This window comes from Neodiprion fabricii, chromosome 6, assembly GCF_021155785.1.
Source record: "Neodiprion fabricii isolate iyNeoFabr1 chromosome 6, iyNeoFabr1.1, whole genome shotgun sequence".
In the NCBI taxonomy this organism is placed as follows: Eukaryota; Metazoa; Arthropoda; class Insecta; order Hymenoptera; family Diprionidae; genus Neodiprion; species Neodiprion fabricii.
In genome coordinates, this window is record NC_060244.1 from 6,679,616 (window position 1) to 6,699,481 (window position 19,866).

Sequence of the window (19,866 nt, forward strand, 5' to 3'; positions counted from 1 at the left end):
AAAATCGTTGTTAAAATTGAACAATTAATTAAGATAACGCGGTTGAAATTCAAACTATTATATATAATTTCATTTTAATTTGTTCGTGGTTAATTGGTTTTTTCGCCCCTTTAGATTTTCAAATTACAATTGACCTCCGTATGACGAATACATCTATGGGTTTGAAACTCGCGGCGTTCATATATAAACAATGCATTTTCAAAAATACAAATCTTACTTCGCCACAACGACTGTCTGAAATTCAGTCAACCGTTTAATGAAGAAAAAGGAACTTTTGCGAACTCGTCGCTACTTTAATTACAATCGCAAACTGTGGAATGGTAGTTTTTCAGTTTTTTTTTTTTGCAATGTTTCGTTCCATTCACGGATTACCATGGCCGTTTTACCGTTGCTTTAACCTCTTAAATATCGACGATGAATATCAAATAATGATAATTCAAAAATAATTTGATTATACATTATACATATGCGGATAGTGCCCGTTATTATCATTGTCATCGTCGTCGTTATTATCATTATTATTATTATTGTTAATACTATCGTTATTTATGTATAGCTTATGTTAATGTTAAACCAAAAACAGCACAGCAGCAACCAGCATCTGCCTTTTTTTCTCAGCATCCCGGATTACCCGCATAATCCACAAGATATTATCGACAAAACACTCCTGTAGAAAGACAGTGTATAGTTAAAAAATAATAATAATCACATTCGATCATATTCCGCATTCTTCATGATACATTTAGTTCGTTCATTGAACAGTATTATTTTGTTGCTAATCTCACAAACTGACTGCAGCAGTTAATATTGTTAGGTAATTCCTGATTCGGGGTTTTAAAGGCTTTGCTATCAGACATTGCAAACGGATTATCATTTGCGAATACGTCATTAGGAAATTCATCACAAGCATCTATATCGAGATTTAATTAATTCGGTTATACATATAACGTCAACGTTTACGTGCAATTCATCCAAAAAAATATGGAAGACTAAGAATTCGTATAACGTACCTGTGAGACGCAGTTTTCGTTGAACTTTCAGCGGATTGGTTCTTTTTCTTTCTGTTAGCCAATTTGTCTTCCTGCGTTACATACAACAAGTCAGTTGGGCATATATTATATAATGTATGTTCCAGGATTTTACCTCGATTAATTCGCCAATTTTTGCACCTTTCAAATAGCTCCGCGCATCTCCGGAATGACCGACGTCGTTGAAAGCTTTCGTCGCATCTTGACCCGCGTATTCCAATATAGAATCTCTACCGCCAGGATGCTGGAATGAATAAGCAATGCAGGATCTTCTCGATAAAGAATTAATCTAACAACGGTTATGACATTGAATGCAAACGTCACTACCAGGCTTTTCCGTCGTCTGATGCACGCAGTTTATTCGTAATATCCGTCACCACAAGGCCCAAGATTAGACGAACGATGAGTGACTTATGACTCGTGACTCGTTATTGCTTAGCGTTAAATTCTTGAATTGAGATTGAACTACAAGAACCGCAATTTTACATTCTTATACGTCCGTAAATAAAACCGAATGAGGAAAGAGCAAACTGAGCGTTCTCTCAATCTGTGTATAACCGACGTTTTTATTCACTATTAAGTATAAATGTCGTTAAAACGGACAAGTTTAATTTATTATAATAAATGAATAGCATGAATAAATCTGTATAATTTAATCACTTAAATTTCCCCCAGCACCATGACTCAATTTTCATTAAAACCTATAATTTTATCTTCACTCTATCGCATCGTAACGATATGAAATTTGCACAATCCTCTAAACTGGGGGATAATTGATTATCGCATCAGACAGTAAAGAAGCAAAGTTCTGCACGCACCTCGTCTAGATTATTTGTAACATCGAGTACATCGTCGTTGATTATTATCCAAACTCTTGCTCCGTTGGTTCCGTCATTCTTTGACACCTCCTCGAGGGAGTATTTGCTCATGGGTTCCGTCATCGGAGCGAATTATTCGCGCAACGAGAAACGCGGTACTGCCTTTATCCGAAAGTCGAGCTATCCTTTTATCTAGACATATTTCACGCCGAGCGTGTGACGGTATCTCATTGGTAACAATTAACCTACGATAATTCCGATAAAATAATACCAGCCTGTCTGCCTTGCGGTGGCGTGCCGTAAATCGCCAAACTTGGAAGCCTCAAAATATTAATTGAGGAAAAATCGTAGTGGTAAAAAATGCGTGTTCGATTAATAGCTTGTATAATATACGTATGATACGTGTTGCCGCGAATTAGCAATAATCTTTAATGATATTTAAAAAATTTCAAAATGACTCACAATCGACTGATATAATATTACAAGTGGTGTATTAAGAGGTACACAATCGCAATTATACCGCGATCATTGTCACAGAAATTATCCGGGTATACAACACTAATCGATCGATTATTTAACAGTTAGAAAAATGTATCCAAGAGAAGTATGCTGCTTGTTTAACCGTTATATCTATTACAAAACGATACGACCGACGAGTTTTATTATAGATAAGCTGATACCTAATCAGCAAATTCATCCTATACAAAATCCTGCTTCAAGTTTTTAACTGTTTCAAAATTCATTAACTTACCGATCGTAAACGTACTAACTATGTAGGACGTATTATATTAATACGAATTTGGTTGATTTTATCCGCGAATATTCACAAGGTTGATGTTCGTACAATCAGGAAAAACGTTTAGATGTTAATGGCAACCGACATTGCGTCACCATGATTAACTTTTAGATTCAGTGCACAACAACTCACCAAATTTCGTATCGAAGCATCCAAAGAAATTAATCAAATTATTTTGCACATGAAATATTTTTACCATTTGTAAAACAGTTTGATACCACAATCTGAAAAATAATGTTTTGCGAGATCAGATCTACGCTATACAATCATTTTGTAAAGATTTGATTGAAAAATTAATAACATGAGCTTCGACCTCATCATTTTAGTTCAAATGGAAAGTGTTTGCCTTCTGGAAAATTTTATCCTATGTTTATTACAATCCTGATCAGTGGTCACATGTGACGATTATTTTGTGTCGGATTTAACTGAATTTATAAAATGGTAACAACCAGTTTTCCACGAATATGATAAATTTGAAATACATCAAAAAGCAACAATTATGAAAACCAGTGTTTCACGAATCTGGTAAATTTTAAAATCACCGAATAACAAAAACGATACAAACCAGTTTTCGACGTATCTAGTAAATTTTAAATTCATCGAAGAGGAAAAACTTTCCAACAGATTCCATTAAATATTCTCGTCCGCATTACTAAGACACAGTTATTACTAATGAGCAGGAAATATCAACGATGTTCCTCGAATTCATTTGAAATTGAAATATTTTTCGAAGAAATGTTTATGATGCATCTGCTTATTTTGACCATATCGTGTGAGGCGCGAAATAATATGTAATAATATTACGATTTAGTCTGTAATATATCGCCTCCCAAAAGATCGTAGATTTCAAATATTGAATATGAGAATATTTTCCTAACATGCTCTTATCATTGCAATTATATTCCATGCCAATGTTCGAAATTTGAATGACGCGTGACGTAGCGCGATACGCAACTTCGATTTCGAAACGAACCTAACCTAACCTAACATCGTTTTGACATCTCGAGAACTCGCCGTGAATATGTACACAATCCGTCCACGCATACTTGACGTACATGCGTGAACACAATACGTTTATACGTAAATTTTGCGAGGGAAACGAAGGAACAGTTTTTATAAACTGTTTCGAGAAATCAAACTATCAGCGAATCGCAAAGCTGATTGAATTCTCACTCCTCGTCGTTAACGGGGCACGGTATCTATTCCTTACAATTATTTAATTACCCGTTGAGAAAATAGTATCAAAGAAGAAGTGCTTTCATTTTTTGTCAGTGGAAACGATTACTTGTAATGTGAGCAACTGACGAATCCAACAAGATTACAATGGCATTGAGAATTCAGTTCAGTAGTGAATCCACGACACATCAACAATCTCATGATCTGTTGTCGAGTCCGATCAATCAGCCTGCGTAGTTGATTTAACCCGCCAACATCATGTGAGTAAATTCTCATCGCTCAAATTGTATAGTCAGAAGTTGTTCGTATTTTTCAGGTGTAAAAGTTTGGCCTAAAAATTTAAACGTATATTCTGTATTCTTCACGTTCGCGCAGGGATGTCGAACAAGTCTCGGAAGAAGCGAGTAAAAATGAGGAGCCAATCGACCAGACCGAGAGTCAACCTGTTAAAAGGCACTGCGCTTCAACTTCCCCTAATCAAGTAGCGTCGACGTCGGATATTAAAGTTTCGACTGATTCAAAAAATTCTCATATTCGTATTGTCAAGGGTACAAAAAAAATCAGAATCGACTCGGGTGATTTCACTCACACGAGCGACAAAAAAGGTACGCATGACTCGATATTGCATGTAAAAGGGCTGATAACAATTAGACATTTCTAAACTAACCACGTCATAAAATTACTCACCCCTGTACAGAATAGTATCAATTTAACTGTGATAAATAATTTGAATGCAAAATGCTATTCCGAATTAGACGTCAAACGTATTATATGAAAAAAATTGATAAAAATCTTTTTATTATAGTAAACATAGAATGAATAATGTGATCGACTTTTCGCTAATTTTTATAAATTATAGTCACGTTTTTAAAATTCTAAGATGGAGCAATTCAAAGTTACTGGCCGTGATTGAAGAAAAAAGAATACGTAACACGCAACATTAATGGATACATGTTATTTTTGTTACAGACGCAAAGGATGACGAGAGCATTGAAGCTAAAGTTGTCAGGTCTTTAAAAAGATCGTCCGAATTGTGGTCCATGGAGGACAAGAATACATTTTTCAAAGCGATTAACGAGTACGGCAAGGATTTTGATGCCCTTCAAAGTTACTTTCTGAGTCAAGGAAAGAAGAAAGGAGTAGCCGAGCCGAAAAATAAAGAGCAAATACGTCACTTCTATTACCGAACATGGCATAAAATATCTAAGCATCTTAAATTCTCCGAAGGTAATATAATTTTCTGGATACATGTGCAGTTCAACCTTTAGCGGCCACACCTCAGCCAGGCCACATAGCAGCCGCATGGGGTAACTCATTACCCCACGCTGAAAAACCTAGTTGTACAAGCATATATGGGTGTTTTAAGGCTTCTAACCGATTGTTTCATGTCTGTTTTTTCTACAGATGTTAAAAAAGCTTCCCAAGAATTGTACGGACTCATTAACTACGGCGAATTGAGAAGAAAAATGCCGAGAATGCACGAAAAAGCTCAGCTTAAATTAAACGAACTCATTTATTGGGGATCCACGCAAGTTAGATTGAGAGGAAAAACGTTAAGAATCAAAACTCCGATTTGCAGAACATTGAGGAAACTTAATCAGCTTGAAGGTGTTTATTCCTTCAACGTCATATCTCGTTTTCTCACAAGAATGTTGATTTACCAGTTCAAAATAAGATTTCTCTCTATCTTGTGTCTCTTTTGCTATCCACCGACCGTTTCGATGCATTTCTGCTGACCTATAATTTTGACCCAGTTTTGATAGCCTACTGAGATATCTCATTAATAAAAAACAATTACATCAGATTGGCAGGAAGAAATAAAGCTTCCATCAAGAGTGAGCATAGAGTTACGCCCTGGGAACAATTTGGCTTGGTGGCAAGTGCAAGCGGCTGCAATGAATCCGAGAGTACGTGCCCTGGTTCCGATTCAACGTCGCTTATCAACATTATTGATATTCTTGCAGCAACGATGGCGTTCTTCAAAATACAAAATTGTATCCTTAAATCAACAAGAATCTATTTCTCCAAATATCAAAATCACCTATTGCCATATAAACATCCTTACATCACGCTAGTGCGCTAACATTGAGAGCCAAGCAGGTGGAGATTTCAAAGAATCCAGATTGTTGCGGGTAGCCCCACCCGACGGATGTAAGATATCTTTGCCAACCGTTAATCTTGGAGAATACCTCACTAGCGATAGCGTTAGTCTGAACTCCTATGAGAAAAAGCTCTGTCTCAAAAGTTCAAAACTTGAGCTTCTTGGATCTGTGCAACAGTTGAAAGGCGTTCGTAGAAAAGGAATGAAGAAAAATAGATCTGATAAAAGATTACGGAGTCGTACAGAAGATCAGGCACTTCCCACAGATAACAACAGCGACGTCGATGCCACTGATTCGACCTTAATGGATAAAACTTTATTTGGTAATGATCGACCGGTATCAGAACACCCAAATGGACCCAACAGGTTTCCTGGTAGAGAAAATGTGTCTAGAATACGCCTAGGGTGGAACAACGAAGAAGCAAATACTATTACAGTTGGAGATCTGTATCTTATGGTATGAATAAATGAGTTTTTTAAAACATATTTCATTTCGTTGTTACCGCTCTGAAAATTAATTATAATTTTCACATATACTTATGATTCGATGAAGACTAATAATCTGTTTTGCTTTATAGTTTGGTCGCGACTCAAAAATACTTTTAGAATATTGGTGGGACCCGCCGAATAGAGAGGCGCAAATGCAGCTTACAAATAAGCCAAAATCGATTAGCAGTTTTTACGACGACACTTTGTCTTTGGCGCTGCAAAAATTACTGTCCATAGCGAAGCACAGTTATGGCGCGAGTAAGGTAATGGATCAAATTATAACACAGTTTAGATGGACGCGTGTATCATCCAAACGGTCCAAGACAAATTGATTAAATTTTGGTTGATTTATTTTAGGGATACGAAAACAATTCAGGAAGCAACGAAACAGTCGTTTCGTCACGTATTTTGTCAACTAAGGATTCGACGTTTAGACGCCCTCTGATCCCGCAGCCATATCATAAAATTGGTCCGTCGGATTCTTTCAAATCCCAGCTTGACGTAAGGCGGAAATGTATTTTAATGTAAATTTTTTGTTACAATAACTGAGAATAAGGCTGAAATTTATTGCAATTTTGACAAGAGTGGCAGGACAACAGGACAAGTGTAGCTATTGAACGTGTTAATTGGAATACTTCCATTCTGTTTTGTAATCTTGAGACAAAAACAGAATAAAGAAAAAATCTCCCCCATTAAAAACCTCATTACAAACTCGAAACCGAGGAACTTCCGTAAAAAACTGATAGGTTTTAACGTTACATGATAAATCGTGCAACTTCCGTCGAAGCAAATTATCGTTTTATATATTATATCATTTTATTTTGCAAGTGTTTCTTTGTCGTGTTCTTGACATTTGTCCCCGCGATAATGATATCAGCGAAACTTTCCGCAATTGGATACCTCACTTTGAAACTAATAATATTCGTATCAAATATTCGAGCACCAAAAGAAAAATGGTGGATACAAAAATGCGATATAGGAATGACATTCCGCGTTTGCTTATTTATTCCTTTTATTTCAGAAATTCAAATACCGTTACGGTAAACGAGCGAGGACGGTGCGGCAAAAAAATCTCGTTCAACGCGTTGTGCCTACGCAGATATCAAAGCCTCCCGACAAACCGGCGACCTTTATCCACGAAGAATCGGGCGGACATCCGATATTGCAGGGTCCGATTAATAACGAATGTGAAAAAAATCTAGATGCTGATGAGTTTGACGAGCAACAGGGGGATGAAACAGAGAGAAAACATTTCTTAGGCGTATTGTCGTCCCATGAAGCTCAATCCAACAAACCATGCAACTCGATAATAACTAGTGCAACTCAAATCCTCAAAGAAGGGGAACAACAGTGGTTAAACAGCGAGGTGAATATCAACGATTATAAATATCTGCCACCGCGAAAAAGGCTTCAAGAGAAAATTGGTCAAAACAGCAAGTTTTTCTGTTATTCCAGGTCGCCGACTTTTCGCTCAGCAGCTTTTTAGGTCAGCTTGAATCGTCGGTAAAAATTTCTCAACAAAGTCAAGTTGGAGGGCATATTGCAGAAGATACTCGACCAGCATCAGACGTGAATATCAATTATACCTAATATATATATATATATTACGAGTGACAAAAAATCTTTGAAACATTGAGCGCCCTTTGTAATTTTCTGTACGTGTCATTTACAATTCGAATTACACGAAGCACCACACGGACAATTACTCGGGAATAGCGCGTTTCTTCCTGTCGTAGCAAAAATGATTCATGATTCGATTGCCGATACGGCGTATAGTCCTACAAACATCCAACGCGATTCCGCGAACGGAACAAGGCAACTAACAACTGAACATGGCATAAAATCAAGTTCATTTTCAGGTCGTATCACAAATGCAGGGACTGATGGGAGAAAACAGCGTTGATTACCTCGCGAAATTCGCCAATCTAGCATCGCAAATAGCTAACGACGACCATCACAAGAATAAATGAACTTACATCGATATAATCCATAAATGATGTCGAAATCTGCAGATGAATTTGGAGTGTAAATAATAACAATAAAAAAAAAAAAAACTTTTTATAACAAACACATTATTTTGCTAACGACAAAATCATTGAAGAAAATGATAGACCATAAATTTCGCGGGAAAGATGCCTAAAATTTACCGTTACAAGAGGTTTAAAAATACGTAAAGCTCTATTCTCTTATACCTCTTTTACAAGTCACCGTTTCTTAACACGTGTAATCGGGGTTTTTAAACTGGTTCTTTGTACTAAATATACATTGCCAAATATTATGATTCACAACGTTCCCAGAACGAGCCAATCAAGTGCATATGACGTGCGCCTGACCATGAATCCTGTCTTTCCAAAATCAACTTTTCAAGATTGAAAGATTTAAATAGTAGGAGGGAAACCCCCAGTGTAAATGTACACTTGGTAGAAGATGAAAAAATCTTCGACAGCAATATTTACTAATTTTTCGCAGTAAAGTTCGTGATTATTTCTTGGCTTTTCTAATGAGCTTTCCAACGAGACAAATTTGAAAATTACGCCTAAATGATTTGGAAAAAAAGCTCGATTTTCCTCTCTCCAGAAAAAAAGTCATCACACTTGTATGTATTTAGATTTCCATTAACACGTAAGCATTTGTTTACTTCTACTTTTTCTGTTCAGTGTTTGAGAACGGTAAATAATTGCTGTATTCGACAAAGAATTATGTATTGGGTGGTATTGTTAAGTCGTAAAAAAAAAAAAAAAAAAAAATTTTAACTTCCGGTTAACGCTTTGCTTCTTCGCTTGTACCGTAGATATCGAAAGGACAATCGAATGAACGGAAACTGAACGCTTGGTATTTTCCTCATTGGGGATTACACAAAACCTCAGCGCGGTCAAGGCATGAGGAAGAAATAACACACGTGTATCCGTAAAACGATTCGTGCATGCGTCAACAAAATCGTTTCTTACCACAGTTCTGGATTATCGGAATTAAACATACACGTACGAGGAAAGAGGCAACCCTCACGTCATATTCGTTTTGTTCCTCATTTTTTCTTAAATAATTATTACGTTAATGGAACACCCTCGAGTAATCTGAAATTTTTTTCAATCATCCGGTAAGAATCATATAATTATACGAGGGCACTCATTTTAAGACTTTTACCGAAGTGATATATTTGAAAAAATTAATATTATGATTGTGTCATGTCGGTGATAAAATTATTATCTTGATAGTATTACGCACGTTCAAATTACTTACAAATATCGCAGTTATACTGTTATATATAATATATGTCGGTACGTGATATTCTACACGCGCTTTCTTGCGCTGTGATGTTTGAGGGATCATCCCAGTGCAATGGGTCGAAAAATAGCTGATTTTCGCGATTTTCTTCGATGATTAAAATACGCTAATCAATCTGATTTTTCATGTCAAATCAAAGCACTCATAAAGAACAAAACATAAATTATTAAACGCTTATTTTGATTTTTCGATATATTTATTTTATAGTGTTGAAAATGACTTCGATAAAAAAGGAGTCTCCACGGTGGACGCGGTGGTCGCCATAAATATTATCTGGAAAAAAATTTGTAAGTAGATTATTAATCAGTATGAACGCCGTTATCATGCTATGGAGATTTTTTTTTTTTTTTTTAATTAAAATTGACAAAATATCTGCGGTTTGAAAAAACGTATCGAATTCAGCCCATTTTTTTGACATATATTGAGAACTTATTATCGTGTAGTGTTTAAAAACCACATTTCAAATCGTAAAATCTGTGTGAATTTTTTTAGATTTTAAAAACTGGCGTTTTCGGAATTGTCTTTTTCAATTATTTTCAAATTTCACCGATGGCTAAAAGAATCCGAAAAAATTCCGCTAAAGCTTTCTGGGTCGTTATGATCATCATGCTAAAAAATGATTAAAATCAAAAAGGGTGAGGTGTCTACACGAGCTGCTAATTTGACGTGGAATCCCCCATATGTATACCTATATTACCGTTCTACGCCCATATTAGAATAATTTAAAGTAAATAATTCAATTGAGGTAATTCATCCCAAAATTTTTCCTTGAGATTTCCTATGCTTACATTGCATACATTTGGACCAAAAGATGATAAACCGTGAAAAAGTGTTCGTCGCTTGCGCATGTTTAGGCATACATCTTTTACTCTAGTACTTTTATACAGATTGGTATAATTTAATGACACGCGACTAACAACCTGAATAAATTTACTAACTGCCGACAAAATAGTCTCAATTATCCCGGCAATCCAGGTACCAGTGAGTGGTTGACATGTACGCAAAGTGTGCCGGTATACGCGATTAAATTATATGTTCTCGCAAGTTTTCCTTATTCGCTTCTCGGAAACAATTACATAACGAAATAATACGTCTTCAGCCTAGCAGTTGTGTATATACCGGGTGTCCCAGACCACTCGTCCCCGCTTCTAAAATCTGGAGAATTGATTTTGTTCGAAAATTTCAAAACCCAGTATGGCTATATCGGGCCTGCCCTATCGAATGATGATATTGACGACCTCCGATGCAGACCGGATATGCGTTTGTTAAACCGGAATTCCATTTTTTAAAATACGACATGCATATTTTTATGACAGATTCGTATTCTACGTCAAAAAATATGCATGTTTTCTTTCGAAAATTTTTTTCCTAAAACGTCATTCTTGAGCCCTAAATGATCGTTACAATTTAACTTGTGAAAGCTCTTTCGATCTTAAAAAATCGAATTGAAAAAGAAACGAAAGTGTCTTCTGGTCATTCTCAGTCACTTCGTAATTTTGCTACTTGCTTACTTCTGATTGTGTACAACTCAGAGAGGACATGCTAAGTTTCGATAGAATACGTAAGATTTTTTCGCCATACGTACGCGTAAACCGGGATTTCCAGTTTCGCGTGAAACGGTTACAAGTTAAAATCATTCAGGTCATCGAGGGGTCAAGAATGACGTTTTAGAAAAAAATGTTTCAAACGAAAGATGCATATTTTTTGACGTAGAATCCGAATCTGTCATAAAAATACGCATGTCGTATTTAAAAAATGGAATACCGGTTTAAAAAACGCATATCCGGTCTGCACCGGAGGTCGTCAATATCATCATTCTATAGGGCAGGCCCGATATAGCCATACTGGGTTTTCAAATTTTCGAAAAACATCAGCTCCTCAGATTTTAGAAGGGGTGGACGGGTGGTCTGGGACACCCGGTATATATATCTATACATGTGTGTATGTATGTACGATACGAAAGCGGTTTCGGTTCGCTTCGGAGAAACGTGTACACATTATGAATACGTGAATAACTATATGTAATGATTTTAATTCGAAGAAAAATATTTATAAACGAATGGAAGAAAAAAAAAAGAACAGATTTCATTGAAAATATGAAAAGTAAGTATCCAAATAAATATGAATAAAAATAAAAGACAGATATAGCTATATTTCTCCTCATACAGCGTGTATAACATTATGCAAACATTTCGATTCGTGCTTTCGAAATGTATGCGATTACATTCGCCCGATATGGTTTACTACATGTAAATACAATTTACGCGTGAATATATTTCGTAACGTATTTATTTATTGTTTAATTTTCACCGAATCTACAGCGCGATGGTTCACAGATTTAACGTGCAATTTATACGCTTACCCACGTTTGGTGCATCGCGTAGGTATTTAATTAAGTATAATTTACGTGTACAAGCGGTTACAATTACGCACTGTTGTACCGGGAAAAACAATAAACAATAAAAAATACACAAACCAGATACTTTCATTGTCGCTCAAGTTTTCCGCGATGAGAACTCCTTTGAATCCATAAAACTTGGAATAAATAATAAAATAAAAGTCTCGGTTTTTTTATGAATGGATTACAGTAAAATTATTTCCTTATTTCGTCTCGGAAATAAGCCATGTACGTTACAACTGAACTATGAGGATAAATTCGAAAGGTAGAGTTTGATAAACTCTGGGAACAACGTATTTCCTTGTTCCGTTCATTTTTCACGACACTGCCGCTTCCGATCACGTATAAGCGGGCCTATCGTTGTTTGAGAAGGAAAAAGAAGTAAAAAAAAAAACAAAAAAAATTGTACAGGAGCCCGTAAAATCAGACTGAAAAACGGAGCATTATACACGAATAAACAAATATAAACAGTACGAAATAAGTCAATTAATTTTATCGTTCGGGTCATTTCACGGTACATATTTTGTGATCAATACGTCGGGTTTGTACGAATCGTACAAATGCGCATCAAGCAATCGTAAAAACGGCGACACGCGGATCAAGAGTTCGTCCTTAGCGCGAAAGGTTGAAAAAAAGTAATAAGACAGCGCAGAGGATGTAGATAGAATAAAAAAAACCAGAACGTCACTACACACAGCTTTGCGAATGTCCGCGAATGCAAAAAATCGTGTGTATTTACATGAATACATTGTACTCGCAGGCATATTACGCGAGTGTATATTCCAAGAGGCAGGTTTTGGTTCGCGACCTGTTTCTTCCTTGAATTTCAAGTATAAAATATCTTTTCAATCAGAATTCGGGGTATTACCGGAGAATAATATAATATATGGCACTAAATTCGTCAGCTAAAATTACAATCAGAAGCGTAGAAGCGCAAAGATTGATGTCCTTTATCTTTTTTCTTTTTACGCACGCGTATAATAACATGTTTTCTGCTTCCTCAAAAATATCCTGTAACTCACGTGAGGCACATAAACGCACACATATAGGCAGACGCAAAAGTTGTACAGGTATGCAAACACCTACTTTCATCCCACTTGCTAAGATTCCAAATACGCTGCATCAGCGGCTCACGGCGACTAGAACACGTTCAACCAGTTGGAGAGACCAATCTGTGACGTCAATGGCAAATGCTAAAGATGCGGTGTGATAAACTGCGTCATAGACGTCAATTCAATTCATCCTTCTGTACAAAGATTCCTTGCTTTCCCTGATATATGTTATAAATCCTGTGATCGTCGACGTGCCAAGCGTTTGATTCAAACGAAGAAGGTCCTTAACGTTTACACGAAAGGTAGTGCGATATTTTCATAACGGATAAATAAATGTCACTTTATGAAAAACAAAAAAAAATAAAATGAAATTAGGTCGCAATTCGATTGGGGTTTACGAACTTCATTTCTAACGTCAATTTACATCTAATTTGTAACCGACTGACGGTCATGACGTCGATATTTAACAGACAATAATTTGTCTGCAAAAATTATCGAGTACCAATCGTTGTACACCAATTAAATCCAAATTTGATATAATATCGATTGACAAAAAGAAACGTAAGGATTTATGAAACCCTTACAGTTGAAATTATCGCACGATTCCTGCGTAATACAAATAACTAACGAAGGAATGATTATTGGAAGAAATATAAAAGGAAAAAAAAAACAACAAACAACAGGTAGCGAAATTCCACATTAGAAAAATGATTCTATAAACATTACTCGTTCACGTTCGTGTGTTATGTTTCGGTTTCGTTTCACGTACATTCAATCGTTGTTATATAGGTACGAATATATTAGTAGAAGCAATTATAACTCGTTCCGCGTGTCTTTATTCGAATACCTTGAATCGGACAGTCGAAGGTGTTCATTATCGAGCCATTATCATAATCCTCATCGTCGTCGTCTCGGATCGTTAAACCATATTATCGACTCCGTGAGGTGGATAAAATACCGTGATGGCAACGCACCTGTGATGTCGATACCAACATCGCCGCATCGTTGAAAGAAAAACAATGTCTTAACTCGACTAACGAATAACAATTAATCATACAAGTACAGACACGACGTTAAACGAATTCTTCGCGTCACTCAAAGTGTGTACAAAGGTATATACGTGGACGAACCGAACCGCGATACTTTCCACCTCTCTTTAACTTCACTTTGGGCATTCATCGCGGAATTACGTTTACACGTAAAATGAACCTACCGCAACGTTGTCGTAGTTTTCCAACTAGAGATGCCCGAAGTACAGAGCGATTGTTATGCAATAGAGATAAGTAGCCAAAACCACGTGAGATTATGAATGAAAAACGATGAATGGATGCATCGGTAATATATAATGCCAATCGTTGATTATCCATCGGTGTTATCACCTGCGTTTCATCAACTATAACAATTCTATCAACGCCATCGTATACCGTAAATGAAATTTTCTCTGAAATTTAAAACGATAAAGACAACGAAATATACGTAACGATATGCACACTCCAATTTCTTACATTATTAAAACGATAATCGAATCGAATTTATTACGCGCTTCGCATTTTTATTTTTATCTAAACGACGTGCCACCACCAGCAGGGTAAAAAGATTCAAGTTTTTTCCGCGTTTGTGGTTTACACGATATATGTAGTCGAGCGCACGTGAGTATATATATATATATATACGAGGAAAAAATTCGTATCATACTCATGTATATATACATATATATATATATATATGCGTGCGTAACGGTACGATAACTGCAACAGCGTTCATCCCACTATACCATTAATACACGCCGCGAGTGGAGAGTCAAATGCGTCACCGAGTCATACGGAGATTTTGATTGGTCGGAAGGTCGGTGAAGTGGGATTTCCCGATACACAACCCGTGTGCTCGACGCCAAAACCCGTAAGATCCATTTGAAACGAAGTAGAGCTAGCCAGTTCGTAAAAGATTGCGGATGTATAGCGCGACCGATGCACGTGACCGCCGAAAGTTTGAAGCAAGTTGAAACGATCGATGATATATGTTATAAGTTTAGATTTTATTTCGATAAAAATAAAATTTCCATATCAATATAAAAACAAGGCGGAGAAAATTGCGGTATAGTTGTCGAATCATTGAATTTCCACCAAGATTGGACAAAATGAAACTCGAACACGACATGGAAAGCGACTCGTTTTACACGGATCAAACGAACGGGAGTGTTCTTCGTTTTTGCAATTATGACGACGTCTGCTCCATCGACCATTTTCACTCCAACAACAATATATCACCAGTGAGTATAACGGTGAACAAAAAATCGAATAACAATACGTCCGAGATGAAAAATATTCCAATTTGGCTACCGGCTAAAGTCGATTTTATTTTTACTGAACAATTGGCCCAACGCCTTAATTCGTTTCGGCATGTGGTATATTTATTTTTATTGTCAACAGGTCGATTGCTCACGTGATCCTTACTACGACAGTGGTAAACCTCTGCAATTGCTGAACCTGGACGCGCAGAGCAAGGTGAAGAGCGAGATTCACAATTGGAATATCGAAATGGAAGATCCGTACAACAAATCGCGTTACAGTAAGCAACGAGCATACTTATATTGCATCTAGCAGGAAATATAATTAAAGAATAGATTTGGATTTGAAACAATTTAACCGCAGGAATCAAGAGAAATACAACTTACAATAAGATCCAAAAACTCTGAGTCGAGAGTATTTTACAAGCGATAAACACATACTTACAAACGATATTCGATGGTGCAATCGTGGAAAAAATTACCCCACCAGATTTTCAAAATAATCATTTCGTAGCTTGGAATCTCTCCTTCGAAGTGATTTTTTTTTTTTTTTTTTTTAATATATCTGCGATTTTTTCTCAACTACGTAACTGCAAATGACAAACGCATGGTAGGGAAAGTTGTAAAAACAATAAAAAGGAGAACGAACCTCTGAATGTCGCCATTCTAAATTTGTATCCACTCAACTGCCAAGGCGTTGATAACGGCCTGAAAGACGCCGTCCCATAACTGGAAAAATCACGAAATGGCGTCCGAAAGTAATTCGAACTGAAAGCATGTGTTTTTAGTATGTTTGAGGTCAAAGAATCAGATTATAACCATAAAAATTTATTTTTTCCCGGCATTCGTACAATTTCGATCCCTCGAAGTTGACGAATTTTTGATCATTTCTCAAATGGCGTTATAGAACAAACTGTCATCTTCTTTCTTCGGGATGAATTTTTCATTTGAAAAACCACGAATGATAATATTTTTCAGTCCAAACACGCAATTTCAAGAATCACCGAGTATTTTTTCTAATACAAGGTGATTCAAATTTAAACTCTACCCCGACACAGCTTCCGTAAAAATGGCGATCATGTTTCCCGGTCTTAACATCTTGAAGAATTGAGATTTCCCTTCAGGACTCTACTTTTTAATTACTCCAATGTTCTTTCACAAGACAAAGAGTATTCTTCCACTTCTTACGTGTAGGATCAAAGTTTTTCGGACACCATTTATTTTGACGCTGGATAACTTGGCGAGAAAAAATGGCTGACAAAATTTAATCGCAGACTAAATCTGGAGAATGAAGCCTGAAGCCAATAAATTATCAGATTCAAACTCGTTTTTGATTCTACGTTCTGCTTGCAGTTTGCGCAAAGTTGCAGCGTTTCATCTCGTCGAATGTTGATTCGAGCATTTCTTATTCATTGCTATTTGTTTGTTTTTTTTGTGCAGGTAGCGACGAAGATATGAAACCCGATTGCAACAGCTGGATGAGAAAACCGATTGAGTACTGGGATACGTTAGAGACGAAAAGTTGGCTCCTTTCGAGTTTTATGAAATTAGGTATTCACTATGAAAAACTCTGCACTGTTGCCGAGGAATTTTCTATGCCAGGAAATAAACTTGTACAATTATCGCTGCAAGATTTCGTCAACCGTGATCACGACAACGGAGGAAGACTTTACGAAATATTACAGGAGCACCGCGACATGAAATATCACTGTAAGTTTTATATATTATTAATATAAAATACTTGTCACGGTTTAGAAAAAAGAGTAAAAATTTTTAAAACAAAAATCATCTTATTTATTGCTATTTTTTTCTTTCTTGTACAGCATACTCGTTCGCAAAATTTCCACCAGAATGTTCCGACGATGAAACATCCCTTACTATCAGCCAAAATTATTCCGGTAATTAATACGTAATATTAATGGTTATATAACATATCATCTACAAGTTATTCTTGGTTTTGAAACTTTTTGAAACTTCTAACCGTATGAAATTACAGACGAAGAATCGGTGATCAGTACGGATTATGTTAAAAAACGACAACCTGGAAGACCTCGAAGTTTAAGTACCAAACAGAAACCTGGTAAGCTGATAAATAAATTTAAAAAATAAAATTCAAAGTGCAGTGTTTAAAAATATTTATCGATTTTGTGTAATCAATGTGATGTTTCTTTATACATACAAGCAGTCAAAAACGAGAGACTTTGGGAATATGTGAGAAATTTGCTACTCAATCCAAAGTTTTGCCCGCAATGGATATGCTGGGAAAATTACGAAAAGAAGAGATTTCGTTTTGTGAAAAGTGACTGCGTGGCGAAAATGTGGGGATCGCGTAAACACAATCCGGACATGACGTACGAAAAATTCAGCCGTGCGATGAGGTAAATTAACGACTCTTAAATATTTTTTCATCACTTTTGTTTGTATAACAAGAGCATTGGTATCGGTCGAAAATCACTATTTTTAATTTCAACGAATCTTTGCGGGTTTTCGAACCTCTAGTATTTCAATGTTTTACCAACAAATCTACTATCACGCTTTTTCCTTTTTCTAAACGAACGATTATACTTTTCCTCTTTATTCATTTATTTAAAAGAATTTTATTCTTTTTTTTCTCTCATAAGATTGGAAAATTTTCTTTACTGATAAGCCGATACTTTTATTCTTTCTGAAAATAACTGTTTGTTTCTTGGTTTGTCTACAACGGTTTGTCAACATTGGTAAAAAAAATGCAATGTTAATGCTGTATTTTCTTCCTTGTGTTTCAGATATTACTACAAAAAAGGTATATTCGTCGCTGTCCAAGGAAGGCGTCTCGTTTATCAATTTGGTCCCGCAGCGACGGGCCTAGAAACGGACGATCCAAATTTCCGCAAATCACAATTTTAAAATCGACGAATCATTCCATACACGTATATCTTAAAATCCCATGTAATTTTATAGACCAAGAATTTTTGTATTTATTATCTTTATATCTGCCTCTCCGTCTCACGAAAAATTTTCACGCATTATTCTATGTAAATGACATTTATCATTTTATACGACATGACGACATCATTTTACGTAAGCATATATTATAAGAATATAGGTTCGACACTGTTGTATTATATTATACAGAAAGCGGATATTTATAGAGGAAACACGATTATATAGATCGAGATGTCAATCAATTCATAATCAGTCTCGGTATTAAGAATATTTATAACATAATTTAATGTACTCCGAGTGATTAAGTTATTATACGGTCAAAAATATGCGTGATTTGATGTATGTGCCAAAAAAATGCCTGCACAGTGTATCTGTACAGGTAATTTATTTATGAGTAGACGGTTAGTTAGAGGTTATATTGAACATATTAGTACTTAATTAGTAACTAATTGTAAGCTACTAAATTTATAACGATATAAGTGAAGTCATCCTGCGAAATCTCATCACCAAATAACACGTTGTAGGTGTTTTTATTTTTATACTGTAATCAAGAGAAAACTAGAGAAAACCGCAAAGAATACAAAATCATTTTTAATAATTCCATTTTATCATTGAAAAAAAAAAAAATAGAGCCTTGTGTCTGATAGTTAAAAGTTGATGAAACGGTGTATCGATTTGCTTTTATATTCGTCGATTTAGAAGACAAGAATGATCAAACGAAAATAGAGTCATCGACTTTATTTCGATTTTGTAATTTACCCCTCGGTTTACCTACCTCATTGACATAATTCCGTATTACATAGACGCGTATATTTAGGTCCGATAAGTCGTTGAACAATCAAACAATAGAGTTTATTAATACTTTTAATTTAAAAAAAAAATGTACGATTAAACGCCTTATGGTGTAACTCCCAATTATAGGCAATTCAGGGTACAAGTCCACTCTGAGCAGCTCCGAGTTTCAACATCAGTCGCGTGACTAATGGTGCGCATCTACGGAAACGCACCATATATTATACATAATATACAATATACATATAGGTACACCGATGTATTGTATATAATATATTATGTAACGTTGGAGATAAATTGTAATATAATAGAAAATTTTATTGACTGTTGAGATGGATGAAAGTATCTTTTTTTTTTTTACGTCTCAACTATGAGGTAAAACTTTCGTCAATTTGTCTATAAATAAGAAAAAGAAAGAAAAAAACAGTATAATCAATTTTATAAGCATTACAGTTATACATAAGCGAGTTTAGAGAGTATCGGTGTAATATATTGTATTTTTATACTTTACAACTGTACGCAGAATACACGAAAACCTTTCGCCATTGTTAATATTTACATTAATATTGCATCCATTGTGAACGAGTGTCATCGATATTGAAAAAATAATTCCAATAAAAATACTTATAAATTTTGAGAAGCGAGAAAAATGTCTGAAACCATTCGTATATGCCGTAGCTCGCTAACTCAATGTATAAAAATATCCCTCTCGTCAGTTT

General features: G+C 35.7%; 3 protein-coding genes across 9 annotated transcripts; 2 read left to right on the top strand and 1 right to left on the bottom strand.

Moving 5' to 3' along the window:
- Window positions 1-109: 109 nt before the first annotated feature.
- On the bottom strand, window positions 110-14,249 carry LOC124185092 (cytochrome b5-like). Of its 2 annotated transcripts, none has more exons than XM_046575494.1 (4): window positions 14,118-14,249; window positions 1,144-1,272; window positions 1,011-1,081; window positions 110-667 (listed from the first exon to the last, which is right to left on the bottom strand). In XM_046575494.1, exons 1-4 carry the CDS (start codon window positions 14,196-14,198, stop codon window positions 628-630), a joined length of 321 nt encoding a protein of 106 aa, XP_046431450.1. In that variant the 5' UTR covers window positions 14,199-14,249; the 3' UTR covers window positions 110-627. The 2 variants fall into 2 exon arrangements, with proteins under 2 accessions (XP_046431450.1, XP_046431449.1); XM_046575493.1 differs by lacking the exon at window positions 14,118-14,249 and adding an exon at window positions 1,847-2,049.
- Window positions 3,633-8,476, top strand: LOC124185081. Of its 3 annotated transcripts, XM_046575467.1 has the most exons (12): window positions 3,633-3,837; window positions 3,915-4,078; window positions 4,194-4,423; window positions 4,788-5,045; window positions 5,223-5,426; window positions 5,622-5,812; window positions 5,894-6,376; window positions 6,498-6,671; window positions 6,766-6,909; window positions 7,430-7,774; window positions 7,864-7,977; window positions 8,268-8,476. In XM_046575467.1, coding segments are annotated over exons 2-12 (2,256 nt in total). In that variant the 5' UTR covers window positions 3,633-3,837; window positions 3,915-4,076; the 3' UTR covers window positions 8,379-8,476. The 3 variants fall into 3 exon arrangements, with proteins under 3 accessions (XP_046431423.1, XP_046431422.1, XP_046431424.1); XM_046575466.1 differs by having other exon boundaries at window positions 3,633-4,078; XM_046575468.1 differs by having other exon boundaries at window positions 3,633-4,078; window positions 5,909-6,376.
- A 787-nt stretch (window positions 14,250-15,036) lies between the features above and the next one.
- On the top strand, window positions 15,037-19,032 carry LOC124185087 (ETS-related transcription factor Elf-5-like). Of its 4 annotated transcripts, none has more exons than XM_046575487.1 (7): window positions 15,038-15,412; window positions 15,573-15,711; window positions 16,871-17,140; window positions 17,254-17,328; window positions 17,427-17,510; window positions 17,616-17,808; window positions 18,196-19,032. In XM_046575487.1, exons 1-7 carry the CDS (start codon window positions 15,281-15,283, stop codon window positions 18,314-18,316), a joined length of 1,014 nt encoding a protein of 337 aa, XP_046431443.1. In that variant the 5' UTR covers window positions 15,038-15,280; the 3' UTR covers window positions 18,317-19,032. The 4 variants fall into 4 exon arrangements, with proteins under 4 accessions (XP_046431445.1, XP_046431443.1, XP_046431444.1 ...); XM_046575486.1 differs by having other exon boundaries at window positions 15,039-15,412; window positions 17,613-17,808; XM_046575489.1 differs by lacking the exon at window positions 17,254-17,328 and having other exon boundaries at window positions 15,037-15,412.
- The last annotated feature ends 834 nt before the right edge of the window (window positions 19,033-19,866 follow it).

What these genes read in the sequence shown, in the direction of transcription:
- LOC124185092 (XM_046575493.1), bottom strand. Translation starts at nt 1,969, where the DNA reads ATGACGGAACCCATGAGCAAATACTCCCTCGAGGAGGTGTCAAAGAAT. An exon ending in TTACAAATAATCTAGACGAG is followed by an intron (nt 1,273 to 1,846) that starts GTGCGTGCAGAA and finishes TATTCATTCCAG; the next exon opens with CATCCTGGCGGTAGAGATTC. An exon ending in AAATTGGCGAATTAATCGAG is followed by an intron (nt 1,082 to 1,143) that starts GTAAAATCCTGG and finishes TATGTAACGCAG; the next exon opens with GAAGACAAATTGGCTAACAG.
- LOC124185081 (XM_046575466.1), top strand. An exon ending in GTTCTTCAAAATACAAAATT is followed by an intron (nt 5,813 to 5,893) that starts GTATCCTTAAAT and finishes ACATCACGCTAG; the next exon opens with TGCGCTAACATTGAGAGCCA. An exon ending in TTGGAGATCTGTATCTTATG is followed by an intron (nt 6,377 to 6,497) that starts GTATGAATAAAT and finishes TTTGCTTTATAG; the next exon opens with TTTGGTCGCGACTCAAAAAT.
- LOC124185087 (XM_046575486.1), top strand. Translation starts at nt 15,281, where the DNA reads ATGAAACTCGAACACGACATGGAAAGCGACTCGTTTTACACGGATCAA. An exon ending in AAGTACCAAACAGAAACCTG is followed by an intron (nt 17,511 to 17,612) that starts GTAAGCTGATAA and finishes TATACATACAAG; the next exon opens with CAGTCAAAAACGAGAGACTT. An exon ending in AAATTCAGCCGTGCGATGAG is followed by an intron (nt 17,809 to 18,195) that starts GTAAATTAACGA and finishes CTTGTGTTTCAG; the next exon opens with ATATTACTACAAAAAAGGTA.